Source organism: Gorilla gorilla, chromosome 18 (assembly GCF_029281585.2).
Source record: "Gorilla gorilla gorilla isolate KB3781 chromosome 18, NHGRI_mGorGor1-v2.1_pri, whole genome shotgun sequence".
NCBI classification, from domain to species: domain Eukaryota; kingdom Metazoa; phylum Chordata; class Mammalia; order Primates; family Hominidae; genus Gorilla; species Gorilla gorilla.
Window position 1 is genome coordinate 5,628,251 of NC_073242.2, and position 13,883 is coordinate 5,642,133.

Sequence of the window (13,883 nt, forward strand, 5' to 3'; positions counted from 1 at the left end):
TGGGAGGCCGAGGCTGGCGGATCACCTGAGGTCGGGAGTTCGAGACCAGCTTAACCAGCCTGACCAACATGGAAAAACCCCGTCTCCACTAAAAATACAAAATTAGTCGGGCGTGGTGGTGCATGCCTGTAATCCTAGCTACTCGGGAGGCTGAGGCAAGTGAGTTCAATCACTTGAACCCGGGAGGTGGAGGTTGCGGTGAGCCGAGATCGCTCCATTGCGCTCCAGCCTGGGCAACAAAGAGTGAAACTCCGTCTCAAAAAAAAAAAAAAAAAAAAAAAAAGGCCAAGGGCCGGGCACGGTGGCTCATGCCTGTAATTCCAGCACTTTGGGAGGCCGAGGCAGGTGGATCACGAGGTCAGGAGATCAAGACCATCATGACTAACGCAGTGAAACCCCGTCTCTACTAAAAATACAAAAAGAAATTAGCCTGGTGTGGTGGCGGGCACCTGTAGTCCCACCTACTCCGGAGGCTGAGGCAGGAGAATGGTGTGAACCCAGGAGGTGGAGCTTGCAGTGAGCCGAGATTGCGCCACTGCACTCCAGCCTGGGCAACAGAGTGAGACTCCATCTCAAAAAAAAAAAAAAAAAAAAGGCCACAAACTTGGCTTAAAACACACAAATGTATTATCTTTAGTTCTGGAGTCCAGACTCTAATATGGGTCACACTGAGCTAAAATCAGGGTGTCAGGATCACTGCATTCCTATTTGGAGGCTCCAGGGGAGAATCTGCTTCCTTGCCTTTTCCAGCTGTTAGAGGCTGCCCGAACTCCTTGGCTCATGGCCGCTTTCTGTCTTCCAGAGTTGACTCTGGGGGAGGCCAGTGGTCCAATCTTTTTTTTTTCTTTGAGATGGAGTCTCTGTCGCCCAGGCTGAAGTGTAGTGGCACAATCTTGGCTCACTGCAACCTCCACTTCGCAGGTTCAAGCGATTCTCCTGCCTCAGCCTCCCGAGTAGCTGGGACTACAGGCACCCGCCACCACACCCGGCTAATTTCTTTTTGTATTTTTAGTAGAGACAGGGTTTCACCGTGTGCGCCGGGATGGTCTCCATCTCCTGCCCTCATGATCCACCCGCCTCGGCCTCCCAAAGTGCTGGGATTACAGGCGTGAGCCACCCCGCCCCGGCTTTTTTTTTTTTAGGTGGAGTTTCGCTCTTGTTGCCCAGGCTGGAGTGCAATGGCACCATCTCGGCTCACTGCAAACTCCGCCTCCCGGTTCGAGCAATTCTCCTGCCTCAGCCTCCTCAGTAGCTGGGATTACAGGCATGCACCACCACGCCCGGCTAATTTTGTATTTTTAGTGGAGACGGGGTTTCTCCATGTTGGTCAGGCTGGTCTTGAACTTCTGACCTCAGGTGATCCGCCTGCCTTGGCCTCCCAAAGTGCTGGGATTACAGGCATGAGCCACCACGCCCAGCCGCTAATCTCCTATTAAAGCCAGCTGGCCTGACGTGGTGGCTCAGGCCTGTAATCTCAGCACTTTGGGAGGCTGAGGCAGGCAGATCACTGGAGGTCAAGAGTTCGAGGCCAGCCTGGCCAACATGGTGAAACCCCATCTCTACTAAAAATACAAAAATTAGCCGGGCATGGTGGTGGGCGCCTATAATTCCAGCTACTTGGGAACCTAAGGCAGGAGAATCGCTTGAACCCGGGAGGCAGAGGTTATAGTGAGCGGAGATCATGCCACTGTACTCCAGCCTGGGTGACAGAGCAAGACTCTGTTTCAAATAAAATAAAACAAAGCCAGCTAATTAGCAACCTTAATTTTATATTCCCTGGTGTGGTGGTGCGCACGTGTAGTCTCAGCTACTCGGGAGGCCGAGGCAGGAGGATTGCGTGAGTCCAGGAGTTCTGAGGATATAGTGGGCTGTGTCAGTCAGGTGTCTGCACTAAGTTTGGCATCGACTTGGTGACCTCCTGGGAGCAGGGAACCACCAGGTTGCCTCAGGAGGGGTGAACTGGGCCAGTTTGGAAAGAGAGCAGGTCAAAACTCCTGTGATCAGTAGTGGGATCACGCCTGTGAATAGCCACTAGACACCAGCCTGGGCAACACAGTGAGACCCGTCTCTAATAAACCATTTTATCTACAGCCTAATTCCCTCCTACTATGTGGCATAAATATTCACAGGTTGCAGGGATTGGGGGCGAACATCTTTGGGGGGGCCACTATTCTGCGTACACACATGGGTGAAGGCCAGGGATGCTACTAAACATTCTCAGTGCACAGGATGGCAAAGGTCAGTAGTGCTGCAGCTACGAGTTTTTCTGTTTCTGGCCGGGCACGGGGGCGCATGCCTGTAATCCCAGCACTATGGGAGGCCGAGGCGGGCGGATCCCCTGAGGTCAGGAGTTCGGGACCGGCCTGGCCAACATGGCGAAACCCTGTCTCTACTAAAAATACAGAAATTAGCTGAGCGTTTTGGCAGGCACCTATAATCCCAGCTACTCGGGAGGCTGAGTCAGGAGAATCTCTTGAGCCCAGGAGGCGGAGGTTGCAGTGAGCAGAGATCGCACCATTGCACTCTAGCCTGGGTGACAGAGTGAGACTCTGTCTCAAAAACAAAACAAACAAAACAAAACAAAATAGTAGTTATGCTTATGATTCAAACATTTGGAGATAAATACTAGAAGAAACAGCTAACAGCTAAAAGAGTTGGAAGTAGCTGTGTCTGGAGAGTAGGAGCAGGGTGTGAAGGGTGGGCAGGGATAGCTTTGTTCTCTTCCTTATAGCGAGCAGCCTTTGATTTATAATGTATACTGCCTTGACAACATTAATTATTTTATTTTATTTACTTATTTATTTATTTTTTATTTTTTTGAGACGGAGTCTTGCTCTGTTGCCCAGGCTGGAGTGTAGTGGCACCATCTCGGCCCACTGCAACCTCTGCCTCCCGGGTTCAAGCAATTCTGCCTCAGCCTCCCGAATAGTTGGGATTACAGGCATGCAACACCATGGCTGTCTAATTTTTGTATTCTTAGTAGAGATGGGGTTTCACCATGTTGGCCAGGCTGGTCTCGAATTCTTAACCTTGTGATCCGCCTGTCTCAGCCTCCCAAAGTGCTGGGATTATAGGCGTGAGCCACCAGGCGCAGCCCTAATTATTATTATTATTTTCTTTTTTTTCTTTTTCTTTTCTTTCTTTTTTTTCTTTCTTTTTTTTTTTTTTTTTTTGAGGTGGTGTCTTGCTCTGTCACCCTGGCTGAAGTGCAGTGACATGATCTTGGCTCACTGCAACCTCCGCCTCCCGGGTTCAAGCGATTCTCCTGCCTCAGCCTCCCAAGTAGCTGGGATTACAGGTGCCTGCCACCACGCCCAGCTAATTTTTGTATTTTTAGTAGAGACAAAGTTTCACTGTGTTGGCCAGGCTGGTCTCAAACTCCTGACCTCATGATCCGCCCGCCTCGGCCTCCCAAAGTGCTGGGATTACAAGCATGAGCCACCACACCCGGCCAATTTTTTGTATTTTTAGTAAAGACGGGGTTTCACCGTGTTAGCCAGGATGGTCTCGATCGCCTGACCTTGTGATCCACCCACCTCGGCCTCCCAAAGTGCTGGGATTACAGGTGTGAGCCACTGAGCCTGGCCAATTATTTAATATATTTACTGTTTGTTTTTTTTTTTTCCATTTTTTGTGAGATGGAGTCTTGCTCTGACGCCCATGCTGGAATGCAGTGGCATAATCTCGGCTCACTGAAACCTCCGCCTTCTAGGTTCAAGCAATTCTTATACCTCAGCCTCCCGAGTAGCTGGGATTACAGGCGTGCACCACAACACCCAGCTGATTTTTTTGTATTTTTAGTAAAGATGGAGTTTCACCGTGTTGGCCAGGCTGGTCTTGAACTCCTGAGCTTAAGTGATCCGCTCACCTTGGCCTCCCAAACTGTTGGGATTATAGGCATGAGCCACTGAGCCCAAGCTATGTATTTACTTTTTGAGACAGGGTCTGTCACCCAGGCTGGAGTGCAGTGGCACGATCGCGACTCACTGCAGCCTTGCGAACTCCAGGCCTCAAGGGAACTTTCTACCTCGGACTTCAGGCACACACCACCACACCCAGCTAATATATATATATATTTTGTCATTGTTTGTTTTGGTAGAGATGGGGTTTCGCCATATGGCCCAGGCTGGTCTCTAACTCCACCTCAGCCTCCCAAAGTGTTGGGATTGCAGGCGTGAGCCACTGTGCCACGCCCTGGCCAATAATTTTAAAGATGACAAAACAGATTTGCTCATTAATCTCCGCCTTACCAGGGCGTTCCTGTTCGGGGCCAGGCTTTGTGCCTGCGGCAGGCATGGTCCTGGCCTTAAGCAAGTGTCTCACGGGTTTCTAGGCGGGACACTGGTGTCAAGGAACTGAGACGTGAGCCTCAAGAAGCAGGGCTGGCTCTCGTCACCTCCTCCCCAAGGAGAGTTGTGGCTCCAGACCCCTGGAGGTGGGGAGAAGGAAGCCTTTGTCACCAGGTCCCCTCTCTGGGCACCAGGCTGGGCAGGACACAGAGGCCTTCCTCCTGCCGCCTGAAAAGGGAGCCCACAGACACCCTTAAGGTTCTGTGTTTTGCTCCTCTAACCCAGCCCTGGGCTCCCCCTGCCATGTGTTCCGGACACCCCACCCAACAGACGCCTCCCCGTGCCTCTGTTCCCAGTGACCTTTCCCTGCGTCCTGCGACTCTCACTCCCTTGGGCCACAGCAATAAACAAGGTAGAGGAGCCACTGCTGGTTTTTTTGTTGTTGTGGTTCTGTTTTGTTTTGTTTTTTTGAGACAGAGTCTCGCTCTGTCGCCCAGGCTGGAGTGCAGTGGTGTGATTTTAGTTCACTGCAACCTCTGCCTCGCGGGTTCAAGTGATTCTCCTGCCTCAGCCTCCCGAGTAGCTGGGACTACAGGCGCCCACCACCACGCCTGGCTAATTTTTGTATTTTTAGTAGAGACGAGGTTTCACTCTGTTGGCCAGGCTGGTCTCAAACTCCTGACCTCATGATCTACCTGCCTTGGCCTCCCAAAGTGCTGGGATTGCAAGCATGAGCCACCACGTCCAGCTGTTTTTTTTTTTTTTTTTTTTTTCTTGCGAGAGAAGGAGTCTTCCTCTGTTGCCCAGGCTGGAGTGCAGTGGTGCAATCTCCACTGCTTCTATTTGCTGTCACAGGGACTTCCATCCCAGCATAGACTTTCATTGATCAGTTTCCACAGTTCCCCCTGCATAAGCTCCCCGGGCCACCGCCAGGGGGCGTCCTGGACCCTCCCCTGACTGGCTGGAGTCCCCCCAGGGGTCCAGAGACACCCACGTCCTCTTAGCCAGGAGTGGGTGGCAGCGCCAAGGGACCCTGATGGGGCCTGGCTCTGGCCCATGTCGTGCTGCACTACCCGCCCACCACACACTCCAGGCAGCTGTCAAGGACAAGGGGCCCTGGGGGAGCGTGGCGGGGACAGCTTCTTGCAGGGCCTCTGGTCCCCGTGGTCCTCCAGGCGGCGCAGACAGCTCCATCTGCATCCCCCATTCTGCCCCTGTCACAGTGTTTTCCTGACAGGCTGGGGGTGGTCAGCCTCTGGTGCAGCAAGGATAGGTCCTAGCCACAGCGTTCATTGAGTGCTTACTGGGTACCAGGCACGGTTCAGCTCCCAGACCCACCACTGGATTATCAATGCCAACAAGATGATGAAGTGGCCACTGTTTTTACCCCCAGTTTGCAGATGAGGAAACTGAGGCAGGAGAGGCCGAGGTCCTTATCCTCTTCCCCTCAGCTGCGACTGTCAAGCAGGGCTGGCGTCTCGCCCCTTCAGTGTGGCCTTCGTGGGGAGGGCTGCTGCTTCTAAACCTCCTCAGGCTCACCAGACTCACTGGGGACCCTCGTGCCTCAGGAGTGGGAGTCTGGCTCTGCCCCCAGACCTTCTGTTTTGTTTGTTTGTTTGTTTGTTTTTTGAGATGGAGTCTTGCTCTGTCACCCAGGCTGGAGTACAGTGGTCCCATCGTGGCTCACTGCAACCTCTGCCTCCCGAGTTCAAGTGATGCCTCCCTCAGCCTCCCGAGCAGCTGGGACTACAGGTGTGTGCCACCATGCCCGGCTAAGTTTTTTTTTTGAGATGGAGTCTCACTCTGTCACCCAGGCTGGAGTGCAATGGCGCAGTCTTGGCTCACTGCAACCTCCGCCTCCCAGGACCAAGCAATTCTCCCGCCTCAGCCTCCCGAGTAGCTGGGACTACAGGCGCATGCCACCACACCTGGCTAATTTTTGTATTTGTAGTAGAGATGGGATTTCACTATGTTGGTCAGGCTGGTCTGAAATTCTTGACCTCGTGACATGCCTGCCTCGACCTCCCAAAGTGCTGAGATTACAGGCATGAGCCACTGTGCCTGGCAAGTTTTGTATTTTTAATAGAGATGGGGTTTTGCCATGTTGGCCAGGCTGGTCTTGAACTCCTGGCCTCAAGTAATCCACCTGCCTCAGCCTCCTGAAGTGCTGGGATTACAGGCATGAGCCACCGTGCCCAGCCTGCCCCCAGCCCTTCTGTGCCCTTCTGGACAGGGGTACCCTGTTCCCCCAAGCTGAGGCTCTTGGGCTCAGGTGCTAGGATGTATCTCACCTCCACCATTTACCCAACATGATCTGGGGCAGGTCAGTTCTCCCTGGGCCTCAGTTTACTCGTTGGTGAGTGGAGTCAATAATAGTTCCACTCATGGCATTGTCTGGAGGTCAAGATGAGATAGTTCATGATGACCCAAAACGAGATCCCTGGTGTCTGGGACCCAGGGGCTGCCCCATGACTGGCATGGTTGCTGAGGGAGGGCTGGATTCACCCTTGCTGGGAGGTCAGGAAAGACTGCGTCAGGCTCTGCCCTCTGGGAGGGGGTTGTTAAGCCCAGGTGGCCACAGAGGGAAATTCTGAGGGACTGTCTGGCCCTGCGCCTTTTTTTTTTTTTTTAAAGATGCAGTTTCGGCCGGGCACGGTGGCTCACGCCTATAATCCCAGCACTTTGGGAGGCTGAGGCGGGCGGATCACAAGTCACAAGGTCAGGAGATCGAGACCATCCTGGCTAACATGGTGAAACCCCGTCTCTACTAAAAATACAAAAAATTAGCCGAGTGTAGTGGCGGGCACCTGTAGTCCCAGCTACTCGGGAGGCTGAGGCAGGAGAATGGCGTGAACCCGGGAGGCGGAGCTTGCAGTGAGCCGAGATTGCGCCGCTGCACTCCAGCCTGGGCAACAGAGCCAGACTCCGTCTCAAAAAAAAAAAAAAAATGCAGTTTCGCTCTTGTTGCCCAGGCTGGAGTGCAATGATGCAATCTTGGCTCACTGCAACCTCCGCCTCCCGGGTTCAAGCGATTCTCCTGCCTTAGCCTCTCAAGTAGCTGGGATTACAGGTGCCTGCCACTATACTCAGCTAATTTTTTGTATTTTTCTTAGAGATGGGGTTTCACCACGTTGGCCAGGCTGGTCTTGAATTCATGACCTTAGGTGATCTGCCCGCCTCGGCCTCCCAAAGTGCTGGGATTACAGGTGTGAGCCACCGCGCCCGGCCAAGGATCTGGGCCATTTAAGTGGAGTCTTGAAGGATGAGTAGGCGTTAGCCAGGCTAAGAAGGAGGGAATGATGCTCTAGGCACAGATGCACAGAGGCAGGCAAAGCCACAGGCTGTTGGTTTAGGCAAAAATTGAGACTGGCTGGATAAAGTGGTCTTGGGGGACCATCACCAGAGAGGAGGCGCTGGAGGTTTGCAAGGCCTTGTCCTGCCCCTCCAGGGGTAGAGGTTCAAGGAGGGGCTGACTCTTTCTCCTGGAAGCTTCACAGAACCGCAGACCCCACGGATGGCTTGGTGTTGCCAACATGAGGCTTCTAAGGCTTCTGCGGGGAGATGGGTTGGTGGGGAGAAGCTGGGGGTGGCAGTGGACAGGACAGGGTGTGGGGACAGGTTTGGGGGCTATGCTAGGCAAGGACAAGGGACAACTCTTGGGGGGAGTCACCCAGAGGGGTCTTGAATGGTGCTGAAGGCCCCCGACAGCCCTCCTGCTATAGCCACTGTAGCTCTGCCTACACCTGGGCCTTCGCTCTGCTGTCCTCCCACCGGCAGGAGTCTGGCTAAAGGGGCATCCTTCAGCCCTACTCCCTCATCAGTGTTCCCAATACCCACTCCCTGGCACTTCCACTCCTAGAGGGAGGAGGCTGAGCAGGCAGAGAATGGGACGTGTCCCCCCAGAGGAGCCTGGAGCCCAGTTCCAGCCAGCGGCCCACTCAGTGAGGTGCTCAAGTACCCACGTCCCCCGCCAGCTGCCAGGGTTCCCTCTCCTCCCTCCGTCCCTCCCCCTATCTGGGGAGCCCAGCGGTACTGAGGGGGCGGAACGAGGCGGGGCCACCGAGCGGTTATAGCTGGGCCTGCAGGGGACCCACGGCTCGCCTCCAGCGTCCTGCGCTCCGGTACCTGGGCGTCCCAACTCCACTGTGCGCCCAAACCCAGCCGAGCCGGTTCGTGGCCCGCCCCGCCGGGCGGCCGTCGACGCGAGCGCCCTGGCGCGGCGCCCAGGGGAGCGGGGGGCTCCCGCGAGCCGGCCGCGGCTGGCACTGCTGCTGCTTCTGCTCCTGCTGCCGCTGCCCTCCGGCGCGTGGTACAAGCACGTGGCGAGTCCCCGCTACCACACGGTGGGCCGCGCCGCTGGCCTGCTCATGGGGCTGCGTCGCTCACCCTATCTGTGGCGCCGCGCGCTGCGCGCGGCCGCCGGGCCCCTGGCCAGAGACACCTTCTCCCCCGAACCCGCAGCCCGCGAGGCTCCTCTCCTGCTGCCCTCGTGGGCTCAGGAGCTGTGGGAGACGCGACGCAGGAGCTCCCAGGCAGGGATCCCCGTCCGTGCGCCCCGGAGCCCGCGCGCCTCAGAGCCTGCGCTGGAACCGGAGTCCCTGGACTTCAGCGGAGCCGGCCAGGTACGTGAGAGGGGAGGAGGCCTGGACCGCCGCGGGCAAGGGGGTCTCGGGAGGTCTGAGCCGGAGCACGGAGCCGCGCGTTCAGGGGGCACCCTCGGGCCCTTCCATTCCCTGCTCCGCGCCCAGAAGAGCTTTCCCTGGGCAGGCTCGACCCTGACACCCGGGGGCGGTGGTTGGAGGGCCACAGCCTCCTCCCCACGGCCTTACTGTGTTCTCGTTAGAGACTTCGGAGAGACGTCTCCCGCCCAGCCGTGGCCCCCGCAGCAAACCGCCTTGGCCTGCCCTGCCTGGCCCCCGGACCGTTCTGACAGCGTCCCCCGCCCGCCCGTGGCGCCTCCGCGCCTCACCCAGGAGGAGTGGCCGCGCGCTTCCAGGAGCCGCTCACAGACCCGGCCTGCCGTCCGGTCAATAAAATCCGCCTGACTCCTGCGCCCCCGCATGCGACCCTTTCTTCTGCTTGTGTACTTTGCCGTCTAGCTCAGGGCGCAGACAGGCGCGCCCACGCCCTGGCAAATGTCAGGGGCCCCTCCCTCGCCGACCAGGGGAAGCGCCGGGCACTCAGCATTCATTTCAAACCTGGATCTCCCGGCACCCCCTCCCTCCCTTAGCCAAAGGCTTCCGCAGAGGATTAAGAACCCCTGGTCCCCTTCTTCTGGGTCATGCCCCGGGAGGAGGGGCCCCTCCACCTGAGCCCCACCTTGCTTCTTGGTTTTTTTTTTTTTTTTGAGATGGAGTCTCTCTTGGTTGTCCAGGCTCGAGTGCAATGGCGCGATCTCGGGTTACTGCAACCTCCACTTCCCAGGTTCAAGCGATTCTCCCGCCTCAGCCTCCTGAGTAGGTGGGATTACAGGCACCCACCATGATGCCCAGCTAATTTTTGTATTTTTGTAGAGACAGAGTTTCACCATGTTGGCCGGGCTGGTCTTGAACTCCTGACCTCAGGTGATCCGCCCACCTCAGCCTCCCTCCCAAAGTGCTGGGATTACAGGCATGAGCCACCGCTCCCGGCCGCTCCTCTGCCTTTTTTTTTTTTTTTTTTTTTGAGACGGAGTCTGGCTATGTCGCCCAGGCTGGAGTGCAGCGGCGCAATCTCGGCTCACTGCAAGCTCCGCCTCCCGGGTTCATGCCATTCTCCTGCCTCAGCCTCCCGAGTAGCTGGGACTACAGGCGCCCGTCACCTCGCCCAGCTAATTTTTTGTATTTTTAGTTGAGACGGGGTTTCACCATGTTAGCCAGGATGGTCTCGATCTCCTGACCTCGTGATTCACCCGCCTCAGCCTCCCAAAGTGCTGGGATTACAGGTGTGAGCCACCACGCCCGGCCTGCTTCTCTGCCTTTTATCCCCCTCTGCATGCGCTTCTGGTCACTGGCTCCAGCCCCCCCACATAAATGTGCCCTGCCATCTTGAACACCGAGGACCTCCATCCACCAGGCCCCCTCCAGTTCCCCTCCCAAGGGTCTGGGCCCCTCCTCCCTCCCGCTGCCTCTTCAACCCTCTCTAATCTTCCCTGGGACTCCAATGGCTGTCCTGGACCCCAAACCACCAAGGTCACATGCCCTGATGCAGCCCATCCTTGGAGCCCTCCTGTGGCCATGTGGCAGGGTCCCCCCTTGGGGCCACCCAGCAAGGATTGGGGGAGAGGTGGTCCTGGGCCTGGCTCCAGGATGCCCCTGTGGAACCAGCTCCCCACCCCCACTTCTGGAAGCCCCCCTCCCCTCACTGGTAGGTCCTTTCCATCTCCAAGGTGTGTCTGTCTCTCAAATGTGGGTGCTTTTTATCTCCACCCCTTCAATTCTTTTTCTTTTCTTTCTTTTTTTTGAGACAGCGTCTCCAGCCCATGCTGAAGAGGCACTATCTCGGCTCACTGCAACCTCCGCCTCTCTGCCTCCCCGGCTCAGATGATTCTCCCGCCTCAGCCTCCCCAGTAGCTGGGATTACAGGTGCCCGCTACCACGCCCAGCTAATTTTTGTATTTTTGTTTTTTTTTTTTGAGACACAGTCTTGCACTGTCGCCCAGGCTGGAGTGCAGTGGCATGATCTCCGCTCACTGCAAGCTCCACCTCCCGGGTTCACGCCATTCTCCTGCCTCAGCCTCCTGAGTAGCTGGGACTACAAGCGCCCACCACCACGCCCAGCTAATTTTTGTATTTTTAGTAGAGAGGAGGTTTCACCGTGTTGGCCAAGATGGTCTCAATCTCCTGACCTCGTGATCCGCCCGCCTTGGCCTCCCAAAGTACTGGGATTACAGGCGTGAGCCACCGCGCCCGGCCAACAGCCAATTCTTATGGAGCCCTTGGTTCCATCTAGCCCTCCCTCCGTCTCTGTGCTGGGTGAAGAGGTGGTCACACACCTCACAGGGCAACTCATTCTCCTCCCTGCGAGCTCATTCCTTCCCACTCCTGCCCCTGTTCCTCACTGAACCTGACCTCTAAGAACATGGATGTCCTGACCTCGTCACCCCCACACCACGCCTCAAGGGCTCCCCACTGCGTATGGGACGATATCCGTGCTCTGGCAGGGCTGGCCGTGTCTGCTCTCACCGCCCCTTCCACTGCCTCCTCCCCCTTCCCCACCGCCTGCTCCAGACTGCAGATTCCAGGACAGCCCGGGACCTCCCCCGCCGAAGGAGGACTCCAGGGCCCCAGGCTGGGTTAAATGTTCTTCCTGGGGCTGCTTCAGCTCTGGCCTCCCCTTGCGCAGGCCAAGGTGCTCAAAGCTCTGTTCTCGCGGGGCTGGCAGGGGGGGTTCAGTGATGTTCCCTGGTGCTTGCCTGGTCCAAGATGGGGAGGCAGAACCCATGAGAGGCTTCTCTGCCTCCCCCACTCCACACCCTTATTCCCCTGCAGCGCAACCAGGCCTAGGGCACCAGCCTCACCCCAGTCCCCACACCACAGGACTGGATCGAGTGGAAGGAAGCCAGATGGGCAGGATCCTGGGGCAACTCCCCGCACGATGCAATGCCACCAGTTCCGGCCAGGTGGCGCTGCGCGGCTACTGTTCCAGGCGGTAGCGACCGACCCGCGCCTCCAGCAACGGGCGGGGCTAGAGCCGCAGGGGGCGGGACCACGACGGGTGGGCGGGGCCGCCCCGTCGGCGGCAGCGGTTTCCTGCCTCTCCCCACTCTTGGGTCGTCGCAGTCCCCCAGCCTTCTCTCTCCGTCTGGTCTGTGGGTCTCTGTTGGTCACCTCCTTCCGTCGCGCTGGCTCCGCCTGCTCCAGTTTCGGAATGTAAAGAGAGGCATGGTGCAGCCTGAGGGAAGAGGCCCTAGGCGCGGTCTGGTTATGCTTGCAGGGCCATTAATGTCCATTAGGAAGCCCCGCCTGCCTGAGCAGCTCTGGACCATTACCGGGAGTCGGAATAGTGGCCCCACCCCCAGACAGGGCCCCAGGCCACGGCCACACCTCGGAGCCCCGGTCCAGGTCCAGGCTCGGGCTCCCTGAGATCGCTGGGACCTTGCTGGAGGGATGGGGGTTCAAGGCCCGAAGGAAAGGTCCTGCCAAAACAGGAGTGCACGGGCGGCCCCCACCCCGGTGGACCCCCCACCGACAGCCCAGGGGAACGGCTGAGACCTGCTCTCCCTCTGCTGGATAGGACCCACGCCTAGGTAGCAAGCTGGCAGGCGTGGGTTAAGGGGGTTGGGTGGAGAGTTGGGGGATCTCCCAAGCCTCTGATTGCCCCTGCCTTGACTTTCTTCCCTCCTGCTGCGGCCCTGAGAGCCCACGTCACCCCCACCCCATCTGCACCCCACAGAACCAGGAAAATAAAGTCCACCCTCCTCTCCTCTTGATGCTGACCCTACTCCCTCCCGCCCACCTCCCTAGCCCTTTCTTCGAGACACCAAGCACTTTGCGGCCCCTGAACACCTTTGCCCAGCGCTTCCCTTCGCCTTTCTCTGCCTCCAGCACAGCACCCTTACGGGCCAAGGTCAGCCTCGGACCAGGGCTGAGAGCTTCCGGAGGCTGGCTGGAGAAGAGGCCTGGGAGGGTTTGCCCCCGAGAGCTTCTAGGTCACCCTTCCTCGCCTGTTCCTCCAGGCCCCTGGACTCACTGTCCCCTCTCACTGACTCTGCACCTCCTCTGAAATCGTGACCTCTGGTTCCTCTCTGGCTGCCTCATTACTCCTGCTCCCTGCTTTGCTAGGCCCACTTCTTTTGTTGCCCGGCCCTTTGCTACTCTGTTATCCTCCTCAGCTCCTTCATGGCTTTGGGGACTCTTTTGTTACTCTGTAGCAGCAGTGTGTCCGGTGATATTTCCTTGGTTCCTGGCCCTGGTTGTGACCTCATGTTCCTTGTGGCCCTTCCCTCTGCCATGCTGTTCTCCATCCCATCTTTTATTTTTTTATTTCTTTTTAAATTATTTATTTATTGTTTTTGAGATGGTGTCTAGCTCTGTTGCCCAGGCTGGAGTGCAGTGACGCAATCTCAGCTCACTGCAACCTCCGCCTCCTGGGTTCAAGCGATTCTCCTGCCTCAACCTCCCCAGTAGCTGGGATTACAGATGCCCACCACCACGCCTGGCTAATTTTTTTTGTATTTTTAGTAGAGACGGGGTTTCGCCACATTGGCCAGGCTGGTCTCGAACTCCTGACCTCAGGTGATCCACCCACCTCGGCCTCCCAGAGTGTTGGGATTACAGGCGTGAGCCACTGCTCCCGGCCCCCCAGCCCATCTTCAGTCACTGGGAGTAGGAATCAGCTGAGTCCTGGGCCAGGGAAGGATGGTGTATGCCCAAGGCTGATCAGGAGTCTGCCCCACCCAGGGCGGGTAAGGTCTGCAAGCCCCCTTACCCAGGGGACCTGGGGCTCCTGGAGTCTCCCATCCAGCCACCTCCCTCGACTCTAGTGTGGCCATGAAGCTACAGCCTGCCAGGTTTTGGGTGGACCTGGTTGGTGTGGGATGACCCCCTAAGCCCAAACAGGTGTGGTATGTGGGGTGCGTGGTGGTGGGTCACACTGCCCACAGCCATCTTCACA

General features: G+C 57.2%; 1 protein-coding gene across 1 annotated transcript; it reads left to right on the plus strand.

Moving 5' to 3' along the window:
• Positions 1-8,173: 8,173 nt before the first annotated feature.
• Positions 8,174-9,343, plus strand: NPW (neuropeptide W). Its single transcript, XM_055366633.2, has 3 exons — positions 8,174-8,230; positions 8,363-8,911; positions 9,133-9,343. Exons 1-3 carry the CDS (start codon positions 8,174-8,176, stop codon positions 9,217-9,219), a joined length of 693 nt encoding a protein of 230 aa, XP_055222608.2. The 3' UTR covers positions 9,220-9,343.
• The last annotated feature ends 4,540 nt before the right edge of the window (positions 9,344-13,883 follow it).

Excerpts from the sequence above, each read along its gene's own strand:
- NPW (XM_055366633.2), top strand. The coding sequence starts at position 8,174 with ATGGGACGTGTCCCCCCAGAGGAGCCTGGAGCCCAGTTCCAGCCAGCG. Across the intron at positions 8,231-8,362 it reads TCCAGCCAGCGGCCCACTCA|CTGGGCCTGCAGGGGACCCA; the intron begins GTGAGGTGCTCA and ends GAGCGGTTATAG. Across the intron at positions 8,912-9,132 it reads ACTTCAGCGGAGCCGGCCAG|AGACTTCGGAGAGACGTCTC; the intron begins GTACGTGAGAGG and ends TGTTCTCGTTAG.